The sequence below is a fragment of the Bos indicus genome, chromosome 17, assembly GCF_029378745.1.
Source record: "Bos indicus isolate NIAB-ARS_2022 breed Sahiwal x Tharparkar chromosome 17, NIAB-ARS_B.indTharparkar_mat_pri_1.0, whole genome shotgun sequence".
In the NCBI taxonomy this organism is placed as follows: Eukaryota; Metazoa; Chordata; class Mammalia; order Artiodactyla; family Bovidae; genus Bos; species Bos indicus.
The window spans coordinates 53,662,561-53,687,387 of NC_091776.1; the positions used below are offsets into that span (position 1 = coordinate 53,662,561).

General features: G+C 46.5%; 1 protein-coding gene across 1 annotated transcript in view; it reads right to left on the reverse strand.

Annotated features, from left to right (window-relative positions):
* LOC109571127 (calcium release-activated calcium channel protein 1) overlaps positions 1-24,827 on the reverse strand; it is a 39,896-nt gene that overhangs the window by 10,431 nt on the left and 4,638 nt on the right. The window contains exon 2 of the mRNA XM_070769523.1: positions 3,977-4,881. Coding sequence (XP_070625624.1) covers positions 3,977-4,282 — 306 coding nt within the window. The 5' untranslated portion in view covers positions 4,283-4,881. The remainder of the gene's footprint in view (positions 1-3,976; positions 4,882-24,827) is intronic.

The following is a 24,827-nucleotide window of genomic DNA, read 5'->3' on the forward strand; positions in this document are numbered from 1 at the left end:
TATGGGAACAAGGGTGAGTGAGTTTCTGTCACACCTGTACCACGTGTATTTTAAGTGCTTTGCAGATACAAATGAACCGTCACACTGACCCATTGAGGTTGGTTATTGCTATTACTCCCATTTCACAGCTGAGGAAACAGGCCCGGGGACATTAAGCAACTTCCCCAGCATCTCACAGTTCTAAGTGGCAGAGCGGGGACCTGGATCCCACTCAAGCAGTCTGGCTCCAGGGTCCCTATTCTTTACTTCACTCTACAATACTCGAGCCTCCCAACTCAGGCCTTCCATCGTTCTCTGGTGCTTCCTCTCCCGCAGCAGTGGGGCCACACCAGTCACAGGGTCTGAAAGCTTCCCAGCCAGGTAACCTCAGACAAGTCATTCACTGGGCACTTACTCTCACTCCCCATTCTGAAGCTCACAAGAAACGGTTCAAGAAGAATACTTAGCAGGTGTCAACCTATTCCAAGATCCCAATCAACAGTGGTAATATTTACCACTAGTACTTAGTACCATGAGCAGTAATACTAATTTCTTACTCATCTCCATGCCCCCTGAACTCCCAACATGTCACAGAGGCTCAATAACATCTTATGATTTGAGCCCTTCCTTCCAACTCATTTTCAGAGAAATGCCAAGCTGCTTCTGAACCCGCTCTGGAACCTGGGAACAAAAGGGTGCTGGCAAGCAGAGAACTTGAGGAGGCAGATAATCCAAAAATAATTGATCCCAGGTCATGGAAAGCATTTTGTTTATGGCAACAGGCTGCCCTTCCCAATTATCTTCTGCTTAGGCTAACGTTACAGGCTGCCCGCCCCAGGAAACCAAGATTGCTGTGTGTGCGCATGTGCGCTCCCCATAGCTCCCAGGGGATAGGGTCAGGCGGAGGCTGGCTGCCTCTTGCTGAGAGGTAAACTGAGGCAGGGGTGGCCTGAATCACAGCACCCTCGGCTCAAGAAGCACCTGCAGGCTGCTGATCCTCTGCTACATCCTGGGCCCTTGGTTTTGGAGTCTGGATGCTGAACCCAGACAAGGTGTGCTATTTCCAGAAGCTCCATCAGTAGTGGGATGCTTGTCTGTAGACCAGAGAGGGCCCACCTAAGGGTCCATCATCAGATCCTGACAATTCCTCAACCCTTTGTGGGTCCAAGCGAACCTTGTAACGACTCTTCATGCAAGTCCATGGAGGAGCAGGATATGTGTTTCCTTTGTACACACGAGAAAACTGCCCCCAAAGAGTAAAGGCACTTGCCTGAGGTCCCACTGCCTATCTCCCCAGCACATCAGGGCAGCTGTTCAGGCCTTTCTGCCCAGGAAAGGGGAGTCTCTCCATGCCCTCCAGGCTCCTCGGAGACCTTCCCTCAATTTCACCTTGTGTGCGGCTGAGTCTGGCAACCTCACCAACTCTCTGACCCTTGGAAATCAAAGGTCACATCATATCACTTCTTCTGGGTTTCCCAGTCTCTCAGAAGGAAGCCCTATGGGGGCAGGAAGTTGGTTGTGCTGACTCACAGGCCAAGGTAGAGTAGTCCAGGAAACCTGCTCACTCCGTTTCCATGGCACCTGGCTGCATGGCACCCCTTCCTCTCTGAGGCTCATTCACAAGGCTGGATGCCTGTGGTGGGGGCGGGGTGCAGGCGGACCTGCCCTGTTGAGCCCTTCTCTCCACCCCAACCCTGTTTCTCCCCGTTGTTTGCAGACTCACGGCAAATGCAGTTACTCTCTTGTTAAGTGCCTTCCCAGAATGGAAGTGGGCACGGGATTCAGCCTTCCCTGCTGGCAGAACTTGGGGGATTTCATCACTGGAGCCAGGAAGCCTTCTCCACCCCAGTTGGGTAGCATAAAGGTCCCCAAGAGACAGTCTGGTTGAGTCAAGGCCCACCAAGTGCCGCCGGCTGCCCCTGCAGCCTGACTTCCCCACACTGTTTTTAGCAAGAGGAAGAGGGAGGTGACATCTGATCAGAAGGCCCGGCTTCTAAGAGACTACTCAAGAAGGCAGAAAAGCTTCACCCGTTGCCTCCTCACTGCTCCTGGCATGGGAAGAGGCCTGGGCAGCTATGAATTTACCACCCCAAGAAAAACGGGAACAGGTACCCCACCATCTGAAACAATTCACTGCTGTGACGAGCTGACAGCTGCTGGCGTCACTCCCTTCCCCCTAACTAACATTTTATTTTGCTCAAGAGAAGTTTTTCTGCTCTATTTCTCATTCCCTACAAGGCCTGGTCCTAAGAGGTCCCTGGCAGCACGGGGCTCAGAGCTCCATACACCACAAACTGCGTAAGTGTCCAAGAGAGTTCTGCATATCAGCCAACCTGGGTTCAAATCCTGCTCCAGCAAGAGAGCTGTGTGGCCTTGGGAAGGTCCACTCCAAAATTACCTCCAAGCGCAGTGGAGGACTTAGTGTGTCAGTTAGGGCATCTACACAGTGCAAAGTACCTGGTGGGTGCTTGGCTAAGTGTCAGCTGTTCCTAGGATTTGGGGCTGATGGAAGAGAATCCTTTCCTGTAGACCTAAACTAAAAACTAGAGTGACACTTCTTACAGACACACACATTTTATCCTTCCCTCTCAAAGGCTTCCTTGATTACATTTTTTCAAAGAAAAAATTATTTATTTATTTGGCTGCGCCACATCTTAGTTGTGGCACATGAACTCTTAGTTGCAGCATGTGAGATCCCTGACCAGGGATCAAACCTGGGGCCCCTGCATAGGGAGAGTGGAGTCTTAGCCACTGGACCACCAGGAAAGTCCTCGATTAAATGCTTAAATTCAGAGAAGCTCCTGAGAAGCAGCCTTCATTCACCAATTGAGGACTCAATCAAGGCCTACAGAGGGATTTGCCCCAGGCTGCACAGGCGGCAAGAACAGACTCAGGAAAGCGCGTCCCCGACCTCAGACAGCTGGTCTTGCCACCATGGCCCCGGGTGCTCTGGGCCTGCTTAGGGCTTCTAAAAAGTTCTCACTCCTTGCACCACCCACGAGTTTGTGGAGCCCAGGGAGAGTCCCAGACACACTCCCTTCCCAAGAAAACTCAAAGGGTGCAGCCACTCCCTCCCCCAAGGTCAAGAGCTTAGCTCACTCACCAGTGAGGCAAGAGTGCTCTGCACTAAAAACCTTAGGGGAGTGGGGGCAGACCCCATCCTTCCAGGCTGAGGTCAGGAAGCTACTGTTCTGTAGCTGTCTTGGGAGACTCCAGGATTCCCAGCCTGAAGGCATCCTCTCAGCCACTTCTCAGCCCAACATGCAGCCTCACCTACCCCACCCCCCAGAGGCTGGTTCTCACTCCGACCCAGCACACAAGGAGGTGGGGGTGGGGTGGGGGCGGAGGGGGGAAACTAAGCCTACCCCCAACATCAAGAAAGAGCCCATTCAACGGGAACATGTCCCACCCTCCTCCCCCACACCCAGTGACTCAGTGACAAGTTTCTGGAGCAGAAACTGAGGGTGGGGAGTGGTTGTCAAACCCCCAGGCTGAGGCCCTCGGAAAATACAATAGGAGAAAGCGTATCAGGAAATCCCCTCTACTAGATAATAAAGGAAGCTGGCCAATTTCTTCTGGCCTCAAGTGTGGGGGCACTAGGAGATGGCTCAGGGGTCCTTCTCCTCCCAACCTCCTGACACCTGCTCCCAAAGAGATCAGACTACTTACGTCAGTTTCCCTTCCACTTCAACATGCCTGGGACTCTTACATCTACGTCGAGCATCCTGCTGTTTCTCCCTCCTCGCCACATCAAGCTTGCCCATCTGAGCCCCCCAACCCTGGACATTTGTATGATACCCAACCTCCCACTACGGGTGTCACTCTTATGTCCAGCATCTCTGGTCCTCCCAGCGTCCACGACAGCTTTCTCCCAGCTCTTCCCTTCACCCCCCGACCCTCTAGCCCTCCCCGCCAGCTCCCCTGTGCGCCCCGTCGGGGCTGTGGGAGGCAGCGGCCAGGACCTGAGAGGGGGCAGGGCAGGGCGGCCCGAGCTCACCATGGCGAAGCCGGAGAGCAGAGCCGAAGTCCGGCTGGAGGCTTTGAGCTTGGCGCGGCTCAAGTAGAGTTTGCGCCAGGACAGCGCCTGCATCGAGTGCTCGTTGAGGCTCATCACCTCGGAGTAACTTTGGCCGATCCAGTCCGGGTAGGTGACGGCGGGCGGCGGCGGCGGCGGCGGCGACCCCGGGGGCTCCCCGTCCCCGCTGCGGCGGCGGCTCCGGCGGCTGCCGCTGGTGCTGTTGCCGCCGCTGAGGGGAAGCTCGGGGCTGTTGCTGCTCGGGGGCGGGGCGGGCTCCGGATGCATGGAGCACGCTGCAAGGGCGCGGGCCGGCCCGGGCGCCTGCTAGGGCAGCGGCCCCCACCCCGCGCCGCACCTCCGCCTCCGCTTGAGGAAGCCGCCGCCTGGCCCCAGCGCGGGTCCGGCCTCAGCCGGCCGGCCGCCAAAAGCAAGTAGCTCGAAGAAGCGACTACAGCACAAACTTACAGGCCAGCCGTGGCGCTTGCAAAAGCCCGGGGCAGCAGAGACAAGAGCCTGCTCTCAAGCAAGCGTCCCGGATCCCCGGGCCCGGACCCTCGGCGAGCGACACGATTGGCCGCCGTCCGGACTAATTTGCATGCGCCCCGCCCATCTGAGGTGGGCGTGGTCATCGTAAGTCATGTGATTCGTCTCATCCGACGGTACCGCCTACAGTCCCTGGCCAGGCGCCGTCAGCGCCCGCGCCTCTTCCTGGAAGCGCTTCAGCCCCCGGGCCTCTCTCTGTTCCTGCTGCCGGCACCTCCCATCTCCGCAGCTGCTTTTATGGCCCTTCTCCCAGAGCTCGGACTCCTGGGTCGGGCCACCTGAATTCACCTCTGGTCGCCTCCTGAAGCCCGTTTCCTCCTTGGAATAAGGTGACTTAGGATCTGCAGGAAATAGCAAACTGTGATGTAGATAGAGTTCATTCATTCTGTGTATTGAGCGCCTCAGTTCAGTTCAGTTCAGTCGCTCAGTCGTGTCCGACTCTTTGCGACCCCATGAACTGCAGCACGCCAGCCCTGTCCATCACCAACTCCTGGAGTTTACTCAAACTCATGCCCATTGAGTCGGTGATGCCATCCAACCATCTCATCCGCTGTCGTCCCCTTCTCCTCCCGCCTTCAATCCTTCCCAGCATCAGGGTCTTTTCAGATGAGCCCGTTCTTCGCATCAGGTGGCCAAAGTGAGCGACTACTGGGTGCCATCACTGTTCTGGGCACTGAGGGTCGGGTGGTGAATCAAATGGACAAAATCCCCTGCCTTCGTGAAGCTTACATTCTAGTCTAGTAGCAGGGACACGCAAACACCAAGGAGTAAGCTATAATAGTTTAGAAGGTGGTAAGTGTATAGAAAAGTAAAGCAGATCAAAAAGAAAGAAAAGAAAGTAAAGCAGAGAAAGGGGGCACAGGTAGTGTGCAATGGCTTTTTTTTTTTTTTCCAGGGCTGAGATTTGTGGTATGTTTTGTCCAGTTCGTTCACTTACAGTTCACTATCCTCTGAAACAAGCTGGGATACAGGATAAGAAGCCCCTTCAGTACGTTTACTGTGCACCGATTAAGCGTTAGGCTGAGGGATTCCAAGAAAATAGTAACTTTCACGGAATCTTACAAATTAGTGAAGAGAATAGGCAGTCAACGAACAAAATAAGTTCACGTTTTTCTGACTTGGTCACTTTTGAGCTGAGACCTGAACCAGCAATGCAAAGAAGCAGGGACCTGCTTTCCTGGGGCGGAAGGGAATAGCAGATACAAAGACTCTGAAGCAACAATATCTGCCTGTTGGAACATTAGGAGGCCAATTTAGCTACAGAATAATAGAGGGGAGAGGTGAAGTGAGGCTAGAGTACTGAGGTAAGAACTGTTCCCTAGGGTATCAGCTCCAGGAGGGCAGGTACCGTCGCTGTCGATTTCACAACTCTAGCATCTAGAGGGTTGCTTGGCACACTGCTCAGTAAATATCTGTTGAATGAATAAGTGTGGGAGAGACAAGAATGAGTGAAACTTATAATTATCCCAGAGTCAAGTCACAAGCATGCAGCATTCCAGGTCAGCTATGTGAAATTTAACTCTTGTCACCACTAGAGGGCACCCCTCCATTCAGCCACATTATGGGATAGACCTGAAGGCCCCCTCCCAAAAGCCTCTGGAGTTCTTCCAGAGTCCTTTCTCTGTTTTTTATGAAGACCAGGGAACTTGGAATTTGAAATCTCATCCCACTGGGCTTGTTTCTTTGCTGGCCTTTGTACTTGTCACTTCTTTCACTTACCATCTGTGTCTCAGCTCAAATATCACCTCCAAAGAGGGCCCTTCCTTTTCTAAAGTAGGCCCCGTTTCATGTTATGTCACCTCACCCTGTTTTATTTCCCTGATAGTTCTGATCACTACAGTATCTGAAATCACCTAGTTTATTTATGTACTGACCTGTTTGTACCCCCGCCCCCCTCAACAAATGAGTGTGCGTTCAGTTGCTCAGTTGTATCTGACTCTTTGTGACACCATGAATTATAGACCCTCTGTCCATGAAATTTTCCAGGCAAGAATACTGGAGTGGGTTGCCATGCCCTCCTCCAGGGGATCTTCCCAACCCAGGGATCGAACCTTCGTTTCTTGTGTCTCCTGCATTGGCAGGTGGGTACTGGTTCCAAATTGGGGAAGGAGTATGTCAAGGCTGTATATTGTCACCCTGCTTATTTAACTTATATGCAGAGTACATCATGAAAAATGCTGGACTGGATGAAGCACAAGCTGGAATCAAGACTTCCGGGAGAAATATCAATAACCTCAGATATGCAGATGACACCACCCTTATGGCAGAAAATGGAGAAGAACTAAAAAGCCTCTTGATGAAAGTGAAAGAGGAGAGTGAAAAAGTCTGCTTAAAACTCAACAGTCAGAAAACTAAGATCATGGCATCCAGTCCCATCACTTCATGGGAAATAGATGGGGAAACAATGAGAGATGGGGAAACAGTGAGAGACTTTATTTTCCTGGGCTCCAAAATCACTGCAGATGGTGATTGCAGCCATGAAATTAAAAGATGCTTGCTCCTTGGAAGAAAAACTATGACCAACCTAGACAGCATATTAAAAAGCAGAGACATTACTTTGCCAACAAAGGTCTGTCTAGTCAAAGCTATGGTTTTTCCAGTAGTCATGTATGGATGTGAGCTTTGGACTATAATGAAAGCTGAGCACAAAAGAATCAATGCTTTTGGACTGTGGTGTTGGAGAAGACTCTTGAGAATCCCTTGGACAGCAAGGAGATCCAACCAGTTCATCCTAAAGGAAATCAGTCCTGAATATTCATTGGAAGGACTGATGCTGAAGCTGAAACTCCAATATTTTGGCCACCTGATGCGAAGAACTGACTCATTTGAAAAGACCCTGATGCTGGGAAAGATTGAAGGCAGGAGAAGGGGAAGACAGAGGACGAGATGGTTGGGTGGCCGTCACTGACTCAATGGACATTGAGTAAGCTTCAGGAGTTGCTGATGCACAGGGAAGCCTGGGGTGCTGCAATCCATGGGGTCGCAAAGAGTCGGACACGACTGAGCGACTGAACTGAACTGAACCATCTGGGAAGCTATCTGAGAGCAAAGTTCTCCTCTCTTTAAATTACTTCCTTATCACCCATGGCCTCTCATAGGAACTGGCACAACAGAGATTCCCAAGAGGAACAGGTTTAATGAAAAAGATAATGAGATGGTCTTGGTTCTAAGAGGCCCCCCCTCAGTTTTACAGGCCCCCTGGGGCCTGAGTGGGGGCCAGCAGGTCTGGAAGAGAAGAACCTTGAAGCAGGGAGGGAAGATTTGCTGACTAAGAAGGAACCAAAGGACTTGTCAGTGGCAGGTTGGCCGGGGGCTTTGGGGTAGGGATGGGGCCAGGTCTCCCACTCTAATTCTATGGAGTTTGAATCCCAGCGCCACATGCACAGTGCAAAAGAGAAGAAAAAAAAAATACTATCAAGACTTGGGTTGGTGGGTGGATGGGGTGGGCATCTGGGCAAACCCTGCTTCCTGTTTTAGAATCTTAGAGCCCTCAAGGGTCAGTGGTTAATCAATTTTCTCCCAAGTGGGCTGGTGGTAAAGAACCCACCTGCCAATGCTGGAGACATAAGAGATGCAGATTCGATCCCTAGGTTGGGAAGATCCCCTGGAGAAGGAAATGGCGACCCACTCCAGTATTCTTGCCATGGACAGAGGAGCCAGCAGGCTTCAGTCCCTGGGATCACAAACAGTCAGACATGACTGAAGCGACTGAGCTCACAGCACATTAGAGCTAGTTGGGGCCATAATATGCACCCCATTCCAAACCCCTCCTTAATAGCAACTGCTGCCCCAGAGAGAAAGCACCTTACCAAAGTATACCAAAGAAGCCAGTGGAGAATCCAACTTGGAACCCGGGCTGCCCATCCCAGCAGTGCCTCCAAGGACTATGTGTGGCTCCATCTAGTGGCTAGGGTGTGTGGGTGTGTTCTCAGCCTTTTGGACTTTTATCTGAAATAGCCAAACAGAATTTTTCAATCAACTCTGTATATGTAGGTATAGAGATCCAAGGGACTACTGGAACCTGCTTCACCACTGTGGCCAATGGATGGATACAGCCCAGGGCTGGCCAAAGATGGTATGAGCTACCTTGGGAGGCAGCAAACTCCCACATGGCATGGGGTAAAAAATAAAATAGCACTTAAACAGTACTTACCAATGACAGGGAACAACAGACTGGTTCCAAATAGGAAAAGGAGTATGTCAAGGCTGTATATTGTCACTCTGCTTATTTAACTTATATGCAGAGTACATCATGAGAAATGCTGGATGAAGTACAAGCTGGAATCAAGATTTCCAGGAGACATATCAATAACCTCAGATATGCAGATGACACCACCCTTATGGCAGAAAGTGAAGAAGAACTAAAGAGCCTCTTGATGAAAGTGAAAGAGGAGAGTGAAAAAGTTGGCTTAAAGCTCAACATTCAGAAAACTAAGATCATGGCATCCAGTCCCATCACTTCATGGGAAATAGATGGGGAAGCAGTGGAAACAGTGACAGACTTTATTTTTTGGGGCTCCAAAATCACTGCAGATGGTGACTGCAGCCATGAAATTAAAAGACACTTACTCCTTGGAAGGAAATTTATGACCAACTTAGATAGCATATTAAAAAGCAGAGACATTACTTTGCCAACAAAGGTCCATCTAGTCAAGGTATGGTTTTTCCAGTAGTCATGTATGGATGTGAGAGTTGGACTATCAATAAAGCTGAGTGCTGAAGAATTGATGCTTTTGAACTGTGGTGTTGGAAAAGATTCTTGAGAGTCCCTCGACTGCAAGGAGATCCAAGCAGTCCATCCTAAAGGAGATCAGTCCTGGGTGTTCATTGGAAGGACTGATGTTGAAACTGAAACTCTAATACTTTGGCCACCTGATGCGAAGGACTGACTCATTTGAAAATATCCTGATGCTGGGAAAGATTGAGGGTAGAGGAGAAGGGGACGACAGAGGATGAGATGGTTGGATGGCATCACCGACTCAATGGACATAAGTTTGGGTAAACTCCAGGAGTTGGTGATGGACAGGGAAGCCTGGTGTGCTGTGGTTCATGGGGTCACAAAGAGTCGGACACGACTGAGTGACTGAACGGAACTGAACCAATGACAGACACCATTCTAAATTATGTATTATTAGTTTATATATTATAAATAAATATGTAATATAATATATACTTAAATAACAGAGTAATTGATAATTTATTAAATATATTATCAACAACCTCAGACAAGCAGATACCACTCTAATGGCAGAAAGTGAAGAGGAAGCAAAGAGACTCTTGATGAAGGTGAAAGAGGAGAGTGAAAACTCAGTATCAAAAAACTAAGATCATGACATCGGGTGCCATCACTTCACGACAAATAGAAGGGCAAAAAGTGGAAGCAGTGACAGAGTTTATTTTCTTGGGCCCCAGAGTCACTGTGGAAGGTAACTGCAACCAAGAAATTAAAAGATGCTTGCTCCTTGGAAGAAACACTATAACAAACCTAGACAATGTATTAGAAAGCAGAGACAGTACTTTGCCAACAAAGGTCCATATAGTCAAAGCTATGGTTTTTCCAACAGTGAGAGTTGGACCATAAAGAAGGCTGAGCACAGAATTGATGCTTTTGAATTCTGCTGGAGAAGACTCTTGAAAGTCCCTTGGACTGCAAGATCAAACCAGTCAATCCCAAAGGAAATCAACCCTGAATATCCATTGAAAGGACTGTTGCTGAAGCTGAGTCTCCAATACTTTGGCCACCTAATGTGAAGAGCCAACTCATTGGAAAAGACCCTGATGCTGGGAAAGATTAAAGGCAAAAGGAGAAGAGGGCAGCAGAGGATGAGATGGTTAAATAGCATCACGGACTCAATAGACATCAATTTGAGCAAACACCAGGAGATAGTGGGGGCTTCCTTGGTGGTTCAGACGGTAAAGCACCTGTCTACAATGTGAGAGACCTGGGTTCGATCCCTAGGTTGGGAAGATTCCCTGGAGAAGGAAATGGCAACCCACTCCAGTACTCTTGCCTCGAAAACCCCATGGACGGAGGAGCTTGGTGCAGGCTATTATCCATGGGGTCACAAAGAGTCAGCCACAACTGAGCGACTTAACTTTCTTTCTTTCCCTGGTGGCTCAGACAGTAAAGAATCTGCCTGCAATGCTGGAGACCCAGGTTCAACTCCTGGGTTGGGAAGCGCCCCTGGAGAAGGGTATGGCACCCACTCCAGTATTCTTGCCTGAAGAATTCCATGGACAGAGGAGCCTGGTGAGGACCCCATGCATCCATGGGGTTGCAAAGAGTCAAGGCTGAGTGACTCACACACGGATACAGGAGATACTGGAGAAGAAAGGAGCCTGGTGTGCTGCTGTCCATGGGTTACTAAGAGTCGGAGTCACAACTTACTGACTGAACAACAACAAATATCTATATTATCTTATTTAATGTTTTAAAAATATGTTTAATGATTTTGTTATTATTTAGTGTATTGAATATATTAAATATTATATTGAACTAAAAAATTCCTTACATTTTCATATTAATATCACCATTTAAAAATTATAGTCTATTTACCATATTGTGTTGGTTTCAGGTGTATATCATCACTTTGTAGATGAAAAAAAAAAACGCACAGAAAGCTAGTAAGTAGTAGTACAGGACACTAAACTGAGTCGGTAAGTCTCTAGAATCTGGGGTTTAAGGACCACCAAAGTGACCCCTGCTTCTGCATCAGAATCTCCAGAGGTATTCTTTTTAAATGCAAGTTACTAAAACCTACCCAAGCAGTTTCCTTTTAGCAAGTTTTTTGGGTAAAGTTTGAGAACCACCACACTAGATAAGCTTCAGTTTTAAATACTTTTAGTCTTCTGCGGTGGTTAAGGTTGACTGTTCCCTTTGCCAGTCAGTTGCAGTGTGACCTTGTGCAAATTACTTAACCTCTCTGAGCAAACAATACTCTTAGCAAAAAGAAAGATTACAAATACCTATTCATGGACCCCGAGTCTGGACACCCAATCACCACCACCAGGCACATTTTTAGAAGGGGTAAATCTGATGCCCAGCTGAAGAGGAAATCCCTTGCCCCTTCCTGCCCAATAAGGCCATAAAGAATTCCCCACTTTCAGTTTGAAATAAGAGCATTTTGTCAGAGCCCATCATGGATGGTTGCTTCTATTTCCTTCCCCTATCTCTGCCTTACCTCTGACTACTCTTGAGGCTTGAAAGCCCTAAATTAATAATAATAAAAGAGCCATAATTTCTTGAGCTCCTGCCTTTATAGACCAGTGCTTCTATACCTCTGGTGATGGGAAGTACCCTCCTTCTGTACATTTTTTTTTTTCTTTCATTTTTTGGATGTGCCACTCAGCATGTGGGATCTTAGTTCTCCCACCAGGGGTTGAACCCATGCCCCCTGCATTGGAAGGTGAAGTCTTAACCACTGTACCACCAGGGAGGTTCCCTGTACAGTTATTTTTAATAGTTCAAAAGTTTTCCTTCTATGCATGTGACTCCCTCTAGGTGTCACACAGAATGTGTGAAATCCCTCTGCTGCCCACCCCTGGTGCCAGCTCCACAGGACATCAGGAAGGCGGCATTAGTGCGAGATCCTGGGGCTTTGAGAGTTAAAGAACTGGGTGACGGAAGGAAGCAGGGGACTGGATACAAAATTCAGATTTAGGGTTTGTGTTGATCTCAGAATGATCCTCGGCACCCGAAGCTCAGAGACCATGTGCAGGGGAGCCGCTACCCCACTTTCCCGCCCCTCAGGCCCTGACCTTTTAGGGCTCACTCTCCTCCCTGGTCAGAAGCCATCGCTGGGACTGTGTTTGTGCTCATGCCTTTTATGGTTAGTGCTTTTTGTGTCCTGGCTAAGAAATATTTGCCAGTCCCAAGCTCATAAAGATATTCACCTATGTTTTAAAACTTTAAAACACAAGAGTTTTAAAAAATCTTAGAGGGGACTTCCCTGATGGCACACTGGATAAGAATTCACCTGGCAGTGCAGGGGTTGATACAGGTTCAATTCCTGGTCCAGGAAGATCCCACATGCCACAGAGTAGCTAAGCCTGTGCGCGACAACTACGGAGTCCCTGATTCTTGAGCTCGTGCTCCCCAGCAAGCCATGATTAGAAGCCTGGGCAAAGCAACAATGAGTAGCCCCCACTCACCTCAACTATAGAAAGCCAGGGCAAAAGTAACAAAGACCCAGAGTAGCCTAAATAAATAAATAACAATTATTAAAACAAAAAAAAAAGCCTTGGGACTTCTCTGGTGGTCCAGTGGTTAAGACTCTGTGCTCCCAATGCAGAGGGCCTGAGTTTGATCCCAGGTCAGAGAACTAGATCCCACATACCACAAGCAAGATCCGGTGCAGCCAAATACATAAATATTAAAAAAAAAAAAAAAAGCCTTAGAGGAACTTCCCTGGGGGTTCAGTGGTTAACTCCATGCTCGCAATGCAGGGGGGACCAGGTTCAACCCATAGTCGGGGAACTAGAGCCTGCGTGCCAACACTGAAGATCCTGCGTGCTGCAATTAGGTCAGCCACAACCAAATAAATTTTTTTTTAAAAAGTTTTAAAAGATAAGAAGCAAGTTCCCCATTGAAACGCATGGACCATTCTGTCAAAAATCAAACGATTATATGTGAATGTCTGTTTCTGGATTCTCTATTCTATTCCATTGCTCTATTTTCTAATATGCCAGAATACACTCTCTTGATTACCTTTAAAATAAGTGTTGAAGTTAGATAGGTTAAGTCTTTCAACTTTGTCCTACTTTTTCAAAATGGGTTTGGCTATATTAGTTGCTTTACATCTTGCTGTATATTTTGGGGTAGAATGTTGGGATACGTTTGGAATACAAACATGACTTGGAAGTTACCGCAGTCTCTTAAAGGGGTGGGGTCTTCCCGGAAATCTAGCATCCTCCATTAGAAAAAGAGGAGTGGGAGTTCCCTGGAGGCCCAGTGGTTAGGACTCAGTGCTTTCACTGCCATGGTCCTGGGTTCAATCCCTGGCCTGGGAAAGAAGATGCTGCAAGCTTCTCAGAGCCACCAAAAATAGGAAAATGGACCGAGGCCACACTGTAGAGACAGAGCACCTGCATCAAGGACTGTTATGAGTTAAATTATGTCCCTCCCCCCAACAAAAGAGATGTTTAAGTTCCAACTCCCAGTACGTCCGAGCATTATCTGATTTAAAAACAGGGTCTTTATAGAAGCAACCAAGTTAAAATGAGATCATTTAAGTACAGTAAGCCCTGATCCAGTATGATGTGTGCTTATAAAAAGAGGAGATTTAGACACACAGAGTCTCAGAGAAAAAATGATATGAAGAGACACAGGGTGAAGATGGCCATCTACAAGCCAGGGAGTGTTTGAGACTTCCAAAAGCTGGGAGAGAGGCTTGGGTCAGATCTTTCCGTGGAGACTTCAGAGGGATCATGGTCTTCCTGATACCTTGATTTCAGACTTCTGGCCTCCCAAAATGTGAGGCGATAAATTTCTGTGTTCTTGGCTGTCCAGTTTGTGATAGTTTGTTATAGCAGCCCTGTGTGTCTGTGTTAGTCACTCAGTTATGTCCAACTCTTTGCAAACCCATGAACTGTAGCCCACCAGGCTCCTCTGTCCATGGGATTCTCCAGGCAAGAGTACTATAGTGGGTAGCCATTCCCTTTTCCAGGGGATCTTCCTGACCTAGGGGCTGAACCCGGGCCTCCCGCATTGGAGGCAGATTCTTTACCATCTGAGCCACCATGGAAGCCCCTACACTAGGAAAGCTCATATATGTACCCTGGACTGAGATGAGGAGGGATCTTCAGTCACCCAAGGGACTTGAGTCCTAATGGGTTTATCATGGGGCTGCAAGTGTGTTCAAGATATCAGCAGAGGGACTTCCCTGCTGGTCCAGTGGCTAGGAATCCATGATCCCAGTGCAGGGCACCCAGGTTCAATCCCTGGTCAGGGAACTAGATCTCACATGCTGCAACTAAGATCCAGCACAGCCAAATAAATTAAAAACAACAACAAAAAGATGTCAGCAGAGATTAGAGAAAGTCACATGGGTTTAGGAGTCCCTTGATGTGAATCCCAGCTTTGTCAGTTTATAACTGTACCCCTTTGGGCAAGCAACTCAACCTGAGCCCCACCTGTCAAATGGGGATAGTAATTAATGGAATTTGGCAGAAAGGGTTGCTATGAGTGTTCCACGAAAGAACATTTGACTGGCAATCAGCATAATGCTCAACAAACAGTGGTTACTATTTTTCGTTTTGTGGGATGTCCTGTGCTCAAGGAAAGAGGATTGTGTCATTCCAAACCAGATGAATTGGCTAGATGGTGAGTATTCACGAAAGGTAGAACATCAGTGAGAATCCAAGCAGGAGAAGCAGACACTAGAATAGGAGAATGTATGCATTTGCTTCCTAGGTAATGGAAGAACCATGGAAGCGGGCAAACAGGGGAGGGTGAAGAACCTACAGATTAGCAACTGCAGGAAGGCCAGGACCACCCCTGGAGTTGGATGGACCGAGGCAGGGGTGGTGTTTCTGGTACCCAGGAAGGACTGGACTCCCCAGGTGGAAGCTGGACCCACAGTGGCACTGTCTGGTGGGAGGTAGAGACACAGGAAATGCAGCTGCTCCTGGAACTATTTCCGGAGACAGAGAGAGGGAGAAAAACCTTGGCTTCTCCCTTCTTCCCGCCTACTAGGCTCCTATCACTGCCTCCCATTGGTCGATCTATAAAGGAAGTCAGCTCTTTTGGCAGCCTGCAGAGGTTGGCATCCGAGTGATACAGAGCTAAGCAGAGGAAGGGCAAGGAATGGATTTGAAGGCAAACAAGCCCAGGCCCAACACTGGGGAGCTGGAGTTATATTTAATCTCTCTAAGTCTCAGATTCACCATCTAGAAAATAGGGATAATAATATGTATGATTATCTACTCACAACATTGCTGTCTGCATTAAACAAGGTATCAACAGTTTCCTGATGGTCCAGTGGCTAAAACTCCAAGCTCCCAATTCAGGGTCCCAGGTTCGATCCCTGGTCAGGGAACTAGATCCCTCTTGCTGCAACTAAGAGTTTGCATGCTGGGACTTCCCTGGAGGTCCAGTGATTAAGATTTTACCTTCCAGTGCAGGGGTGTGGGTTCAATTCCTGGTCAGAGAACTAATCTCACATGCCTTGGGGCCAAAAATAAAATAAAATGAAAAAGCAATATTGTAATAAATTCGATAAAGACAAAACAAATGGTCCACAACAAAAACCTTAAAAAAAAAAAGTTCGCACATGCCACAGTGAAGATGGAAGATCCTGCGTGCTGCAACCAAGACCTGGTGCAAACAAACAAATATATATTAAAAAAAAAAAAATCCCAAGACAACACATACAAACAGTTGAACCCGGAGCCCAGCATAGAGTAGGGAGCAGCCTGTAAATGTGAATGAATTGTCTAGTTAAGTGTTTTCTGCTCAGAGGATGAAAGAAAGGAGGAGGACAGAGGTCTGGGAAGAAACTCAAGGTACGAGAGTCGTGCTAGTGTTAGTGATATTTTTATCTTGCAGATTTGTCCATCTGTCATCTCTCCATTCTAAGCTGGTGACTGTCAGTCTCCTTTTAGAAACCCTGAGTCAGGGCTCCCCCACCGAGTTCAGGGTAGAGTCTCCACTAGCCTTCAGACGGACTTCAATCCACTCAATTTTTAGCTGGTGTCTGCCTCCTCCAACTGTTGCCAGACTTTCCTCGCCTCCCCCAGCCTGGGGGCTGAGCTGTTTCCAGGATCTCTCTTTGTATAATTAAAAAGAAAAATAGAACAGCCGATGTTGCCAAACACGTATTTAAAGTGACACCCTGGGTTCAGGGAGTGAAAAATAAAAACCTTTAAGGTTTAGATTAAAAGTCTCCATGCCCAGCTGTCTCCTGACCTTGGAATTTCTCCTCAGCCTGGCCGCCTTTAATCCGCTGCCCTGGCTTGTAAAAGCCTTTTAGACTGAGGGCATTTATTTCCCAGAGAACTATTCCAGCCTAATCACATAAAAATGCCCAGCATCCCAGGAGCAGACTGTCAAGTGCAATGTGGTTCTGTGGTTCTCTCCAGAGGCCCTGGAGAAGGGGAAATTGGGGTGCTGATCATCCTAGGAGTCACCCCTGGGTCCTTGCTTCCCCTTGCCTTTTTCCCACCACATACAATTCATCAGGAAACCCACATTTTCTTAAAATCTCAGCTCTTGTGGCCGGCATCGCCTCTTCCATCTTAACCAGGCTACCATCATTGCCTGCCGAGAGGTCTGCAGTAAACTGCTCCCTGATGTCTCTGCTTTTAAAGCCATTCTGTAACAGCAACTAGCAAAATTTTTTTAAAAACAAATCTGAGAGCCTTCTCTGGTGGTCCAGTGGTTAAGATTTTGCCTTCCAGTGCAGGGGCTATGGGGTTCAATTCCTGGTTTGGGAACTAAGATCCCACATCTGTGCAGCAAAGAAAAAAAAAAAAAGAGCATTTGAGTGATGATGGAATGCAAGGCAATGTACGTTTATCAAATATCTACTGTATACCAGCTGCCCCAAATCAGTGCCTGCGTAGACAGTCGTTCAATAAATGCCTGAATCAATGAATGCCCTCAAGAAACCCCCAGTCTTCCTGCTAAAATGCCTATAAATAAATAACTCTAACATGGAAAGATAAGGCTATTATGTGGGTGTGTTCAGAGTGCAAAGGGGCCCCTTATCACCTTGTACTTGTGGGTACCTTTACCAGTCTTACCTTCTCACCTGGGAACTAGCTTTTTGAAGGTCAGGTGGACTCACCCATCACTCACTCGCCTGTCCATCTCCTGGGCACCCAGGAAGTACTCTGCCTGTCCTGTGTGTTCAGTCATCGCCTCTTGTCTGATTACTGCTGATCCTCTACTGACAGTTGTTCCTTTATTCAGCAAGAGGGCAGCAGCTGGAGGCCCCTGACAGGTTACCCACCCTCCTATTTGACCTGACTTTTCCAGTTATCAGTGAAGGATTTGGTCTCCTTCCTTGGTATAACTCCTTGCATGGACTTCTATATAAATCTACTTATAAAAATTCACGCAGTGGGTAGAAATTGTTAAAGATTCAAATCCTCACCATAGTCACAAGGCTTTGCCTGATCTGCCACTTTCCATCCCTCCTTCTTTCCCCCCTTTTAAAAAAATAGGGGTTAAATATATATATAATTTACCATTTTAATCATTTTAAAGCATACAGTTCTGTGGCATTAAGTACATTCACACTTATGCCCCCATCAACATGCTTCTCTTCTTTTTAAATAATAATTTCAGATGTCACTATTGGGACTTGCCTGGTGGTTCAGTGGCTAAGACTCCAAGCTCCTAATGAAGGGGGCCTGGGTTCAATCCCTGATCAGCGGACTAGATCCCCCATGCTGCAAATAAAGATCCCACATGTCGCAGATAAGATCTGGCACAGCCAAATAAATAAAATTTTATTAAAAATAAGTCACTCTTTACTCATAATTTTTTTAATTGGGATCTTACATTTAATGATTGGTTCATTTAGAACATTTATAATGTACAAAGATAGCTTTTATAATGTACCATTTTGTTAAGAAATAGTTAATATGGGAATTGCCTGGTGGTCCAGTGGTTAAGACTCTCTATGCAGAGGGCCTGGGTTCAATCCCTTGTCAGGGAACTAGATCCCAGGTGCTGCAAATAAGAATCAGCACAGCCAAATAAATACTTTTTAAAAAAAACTGTGCAGTCTACTACAACTGGAACAATACAAAGATTGGCATGGCGCCTACACAAGGATAATGACATGCGTATCTGTGAAGTGTACCATTAAAAAAGGAGAGAAAGGAAAAACACCAGCAAAAAGAACCCTAACATTACTAGCATTTCTCTTTGAAATTCTCATCTGCCCAACCCAGTCTCCTCCTCCTTCCCGAAGTAACTACTTTTCTCAGTTTGGCCTTTATCCTTTATGTGTTCCATTGCTTTTTATATACATTGTTACTTTGGCCCATTTCTGAAATTTATACAAAGTTCAGAACTTTAGCTTGTGCCTACTTACGCAACTTGTCATGTGATTCAATATTTTCTGGTCAGAGTCATCTTGTAGACACAAGGAGCGCTCTAGGCCAATTTTTTTTCACTGCTGCGTAGATTCCACCTTACAAGGTGCCCGCCATAGGCTTCTTCAGAGCCCTTAACCGCCTATCTTGGGTGATTTCCTTTTGCCATTTTTTTCATCCTAACCACTGATTACCATATTGACTGATTTTGTGGGGCTTGGGCCAAACAGCCTCTATCTGGGGCTTTCCTGTGTGATACTGAGGGCCTCCTAGGTGCTCACACATAGGTAATCTTGAAGAAGGAGGGTGTTTACACCCCAGTGGGGCAAACCTTTGATCAGGAGCTAGGAGATAATTCCTCTCCCTTCTTTCCCCAGAACTGTCCTGAGTTGCCACGGTAACTATGGCCTCTCCTTGGTACCCTCATTTGACTCTTTCCCTGTCTCACTTCTTTTCTGCACTCTTTCTCCTTGGGAATGCGCTCCCCAACAAAGTAGACTTTTGATTCAGACTCTGTTTATTGAGGAACCCAAGAAAGACATACCTGCAATGTGTCCACTCCCCTGTCGATGAACATGAGTTGTTCCAAGTTCTCCAAGATTGCATACAATGCGGGTGAGGTTACCATCCTTGATCATACTTCCTGGTGCACTTGTGTCTGTTTCTCTAGAATCTTCCCAGCATGGAACTGCAGGATCATAGGCTACCCAATCCTTCAGTTTTGTCGGATATTGCCCAGTTCTTTTTTTTTTTTTTCAAAGATTTTTATTTATTTGGCTGTGCCGGGTCTTAGTTGAGGCATGTGACATTTTAGTTTCCTTACCACGGATCAAACCCGGGCCCCGTGCAATGGGAGCTCAGAGTCTTAGCCACTGGACCACCAGGAAAGCCCCTCAATTCGTTCTTGAAGTGCCTACTTATTTTTCCAGTTTATTTCATCCCTAACCCCCATCCTCAGCTCACTACATTTGGGTCATACGGGCCTTTTTTCAGTTCCTTTACCATATGTACTCCCCCATCACGAGGACTTTGCATCTGCTATTTTTCTCTGCTGAGAACACTTCCCCCACACTCAGCCTAACTCTTGCCTCAGAGCTCAGTTCTGTGCCTCACTTTCTTGGAACAGCTCCCTAACTTCCTTCCCAACCCCAAGCCAGGTCAACCCCCTTCTCCCCCAACATATATTATACATCTCAAGCCTCATATACTGCTCTGCTGTGACCCACTTATCAGTTGTGATGTTCCCTCTGTCTGTGCAACTGTTGCTACAATCTCCCTTTTGCTAAGTTTCACTAGTCTGAAAGTCATGACCACCATGTTTATTTCAGCTCACTACTCGAGCTCCAGCACCCAACCCCATACCTGGCACACACTAGGCAATTGATATTACTGTTTTTTTTCCTTTCTTGAATATTTATGTACTTATTTGGCTTCGCTGGGTCTTAGTTGCAGCGCTTGAGATCTTTAGCTGTGGCATGTGGGATCTAGTTCCCTGAGCAGGGATCGAACCTGGGCTCCCTGCATTGGGAGGGCTGAGTCTTAGCCACTGGACCACCAGGTAAGTTCCGATTATTATTCTAATAGATATTCTTTGTTCTCACTCATGTTGGAGCTCAGTGTGTAAAATTTTCAGCATGTTTTAACATTATTTGCCATCTGCTGCTGCTGCTGCTGCTAAGTCACTTCAGTTGTGTCCGACTCTGTGCGACCCCATAGACGGCAGCCCACCAGGCCCCGCTGTCCCTGGGATTCTCCAGGCAAGAACACTGGAGTGGGTTGCCATTTCCTTCTCCAATGCACAAAAGTGAAAGTGAAGTTGCTCAGAAGGCAATGGCGACCAACTCCAGTACTCTTGCCTGGAAAATCCCAGGGACGGAGCCGCCTGGTAGGCTGAAGTCCATGGGGTCGCTAAGACTTGGATACGACTGAGCGACTTCACTTTCACTTTTCACTTCCATGCATTGGAGAAGGAAATGGCAACTCACTCCAAGGTTCTTGCCTGGAGAATCCCAGGGACGGGGGAGCCTGGTGGCTGCCGTCTATGGGGTCGCAGAGTCGGACACGACTGAAGTGACTTAGCATAGCGCAGCATAGGATCTCTTAGAGCCCTTGCATCTTCTTCAAAGAGGTACACTTTAAGGTTTAGTTGCTCAAGCTGAAAATAGACATATTGTGGAGTTTGCTGAATTCATTCGTTCAACAAATGTTTGGTAGGTATATTTTATGAGCCAAGCCATAAGGGCTGAGGATAAGCAGTGAGTAATACCAAGGTCAGTTGCAGCGACTTCCTTCTTTTTTGGGGGGTGGAGGTGGGTTATTAAATTTATTACAATTTATTAGACTGCTAAATTAGATAAACTGGTGACTGTAAAACAGGGTCATAAACCCATAACCTTTGGGTTCCACTAGACAGACATTATTTGCATTTCTTTATTTTTTTATTGGAGTATAGTTAGTTTCTGCTATACAGCAAAGTGAATCAGTTATATATATATATATATATATATATACATATGCATGGGTGCTCAGTTGCTTTAGTCATGTCCTACTCTTTGCAACCCTATAGACTGTAGCCCACCAGGTTCCTCTGTCCCTGGGATTCTCCAGGCAAGAATACTGGAATGGGTTGCCATCTTCTTCTCCGGGGGATCTTCCTGACCCGGGACTCGAACCCATGTTTGCTGCATTGGCAGGCTGAGTCTTTACCATTGAGGCACCAGGGAAGCCCATACACATACATATATCCACACTCTTTTGGATTTCCTTCCCATTTAGGTCACCGCAGAGCACTGAGTAGAGTTCCTTGTGCTATTACAGAAGGTTCTCATTCAAGAGACTTCTGAAAGAAGAGACTTCTTTCAGTGAGACAGACAGTAGACCATTAATACATGAGCAGAATATTATAATCGTGAGAAGTGTTCTGGATGAGAAAGGCTTTGTGTTAAGGTAAGCTGGGCCAACTCACCTGCTCTCGGTTTGCAACTGGTGAGATCTCTCTCTTCAGGTTGAGGCTAAGAGCCAACGGTCCATCTTGTTTCCGACCATCCTAACGTCACTGGCATGAAAGATCTGCTTTCAGCCATGAGTAGGACTTCCCTGGTGGCACTAGTGGTAAAGAACGTGCTTGCCAATGCAGAAGACTTAAGAGACGAGGGTTCAAAATCCCCGGGTGGGGAAAAACCCCTGAAGTAGGAAATGGCAACCCGCTCCAGTATTCTCTTGAAAATTCCATGGACAGAGGAGCCTGGCAGGGCCACAATCCATGGAGTTGCAAACGAGTTGGACAAGACTGAGCACAGCACAGGAGCAATAAATAGTTGTTGCTGGGTGAGGAGGAGTGTTTCCTATAAAGTCCACCCTGTGGATGAATGTAGGAGGCACTCAGTGAAGAACTGGTGAATTACTGAATGCCATTTCAAGTACAGTTAAAAAGCCACTGATTCCATCTGCAAAGAGTGGTATACTATGGATCGCTAGGAAAAGAGAAGATCTTGGCACTTTCATTCCTAGCTTTCTGGAAGACGAAGAATTTGGGGACTTGGAGAGGCATGTAAGGGATGATGGACTTCCATTAAACACTATTTTAGAGTAGGTGCTGGCACTGTGCCTTTAAGATACATCAATGAATGAGGGAAGAGAAGCCATCTAGTCTGATTCCAGGAGAATAAATAAGAACTATTATATTACAAATAAGAGGAGGAGTGCTGCCAGGAGAGAGAGCTCTGAGCAGAGGAAGCGGCATAGGCAAAGGTCAGGAGGAGAGAAAGCAGGTTTATTCAAAGAATTCAAAGTAGTTTGGTGTGTTCAGACTTTGAAGGAGACCTACTGGGGAGAGAAAGTATGTTGGAGAGAAAACCAGGGCTGATGCCTTCATCTCAGGCTGCCTTCCTCTTGGGGGAAAACTAAATTTCTTCTTTTTTAAAAAAATCTTTATTTGGCTGCATTGGGTCTTAGTTGCAGCACACAGGATCTTCACTGGGGCCTGCGGAATCCTTTCAGTTGTAGCAGGCAAGGTCTAGTTCCCTGACCAGGGATGGAATCCTGGCCCCCTACAATGGTAGCACAGAGTCTTAGCCACTGGACCAGTAGGGAAGTCCCCAAACTAAATCTCTTGATTCCACAACTAGTTAGAGTTATGAAGTCCGGGTGGTTGCTTTCATTTTAATGAAGACACAAGGTTTACTGACCACTCTGTTCCAGAACACTGGCTCATTCAATCATCATACGAATTCTTCAACATTTGGTATCATGATTCCCCTCCAACCCCCACTTTACAGATGGGATAACTGAGGCTCAGTTTGGGTCCTTGGTCCAAGTCATGTAGCTCATGACATTTGGGAATTTAGAATGTTCCTTTATGTAAATGCTTCCATTCTAGAAGTTTCTTCCCCCCACCCCCCCCACATGAAGTAACGTATGTAAAAGCTTTTTTTGGTAATACAGCCATGTAAACATGAAGCATTATTATTAGTTTTGCTGGATTTCTGGCTCCATCCAGTTCAGCCTGCAGCATTCAAAGAGCCCAGGAAGGGGCAGTAAATGAAAACCAAAAGGCCCAGTGGTCTCTCTTAAAATTCCCCCTCTTCTATTCTGGTTTCCTCTCTGGGGCACCTCCAGTTATTATCATCAGCCAGAATTTGTTTCTCATAAGTTACAAGACGTGGGAGGTTAAAAAAAAAAAAAAAAAAAATCAGCAGCATCAACAACTACAAAAAACCACGCAGCAGCAGCTTGAACACAAAAAGAGTTTGAATTTTGAACAAAGGGCAGGGTGAGACCCTAAGTAAATGCTGACACATCCTCTCTCCAGCTGTGAACTGGGGGTCTGAGAGCTGCTGCAAAGGTCATCTGTCTCTACATCTTTGGGCAGGAAATGCAATTCAATCCTCTCAATGACTGATTGCTCTGTAAGATTAATGGAATCTCTCCAACTCTGGTTTCTGTTCTGACAGCACAAAAAGTGAATCAAACTCCTCTCTCGTCCCCTCTCCTCTTACTAAGCAAGGTCAGCTGATTCCACACTTTAAAAGTTCAAAACTTTTCTCCAGGAAATTTGTCCCCGGGTGTTCCTCTGCAGGGTGAAACTCTTTCTTCTGGTGGAGCTCGGAGGCCTGGGGACCTTTCTAAGCTTTTCATCTGTCCCTGCTTCATCTTTCAAAATAAAATGAATGTAAAGGGCATGATTGTCCCTGAAAGGGTTAACTGCCAGCCCGGTGGTCCAGCCCTCAGCGATTGGCAGCCAATGACAATTTAGCATGATGAAGTAATGCCAGAATTTTGATTTCCATTGGTTAACATGCTTGTCCATAAATCCAAAGATGCAAGTTTTGAAAGCATCTTTGAACTTTTATGACTCTCTTCCTGGAGTTAACCCCTTGATTAACTCACCTGTTATTTCCAAGTTTCCTTCCAACCTTCAGGAAGGAAGACATATTATAATATGTAGAACTCTAGGCACAAACCTGTTTTCCTCAAAGGATCAAAGCCTGACACTCAGGCCATGTGTAATTTGGCCATGGTTTTTCTTACTCAGATATTGCAATCCACAAGGACTGAGGAGCCAAACAAAAACCCAAACAAACACAAGTCTCTGGGAACTACAATCACTTTAACTGTAATAGTGTGGTCTGTTGTCCCAGAGTATTTATTAAATTGCAAAAGTGACCCAAAATATGACAAAACTCTAGGGTTTGGATTGGCAAACAGAGATGCTAGATATACAAGTTCTTCCTATATTTATTTACATTTATTTTCTATGCCTTTATGTTCGAAATATCTGATAAATTTAACAGGGCACAATGGTTGTTAAAAATGCAAATAATTAAGTATAGACTCTATATAACCCGCTCAAAACTTTGTCCTCTCCTCAGAAGTGATCAAACAATGAATGGTTTGTTGTTCTATTCAAGCCTTTTTCTTTCTTTCTCTTGCATGTCTATACATTATAGTTTGTTTTAACATAAATGGGATCATTACAGGTTATTCTGTGACTTATGTTTCTTAACCAATCTTGAATTTTTCTGTATCATGTGATTCAGATTTATCTCATCCTTAAAGTAATATTTTAGAATGAGGCAGTTCTACAGATAGTATATGGAAAGAACTCCAAGATTAGATTAAATGAAAAAGGAAGGGGAAGGACAGGGTGTATATTTGTGTGACACAATAATAAAAGAAAATATATGTAGAGGTTTTGTAACAGCATAAACCATTTCTGGGAGGATGCCCAAGAGACTTGCTAAGT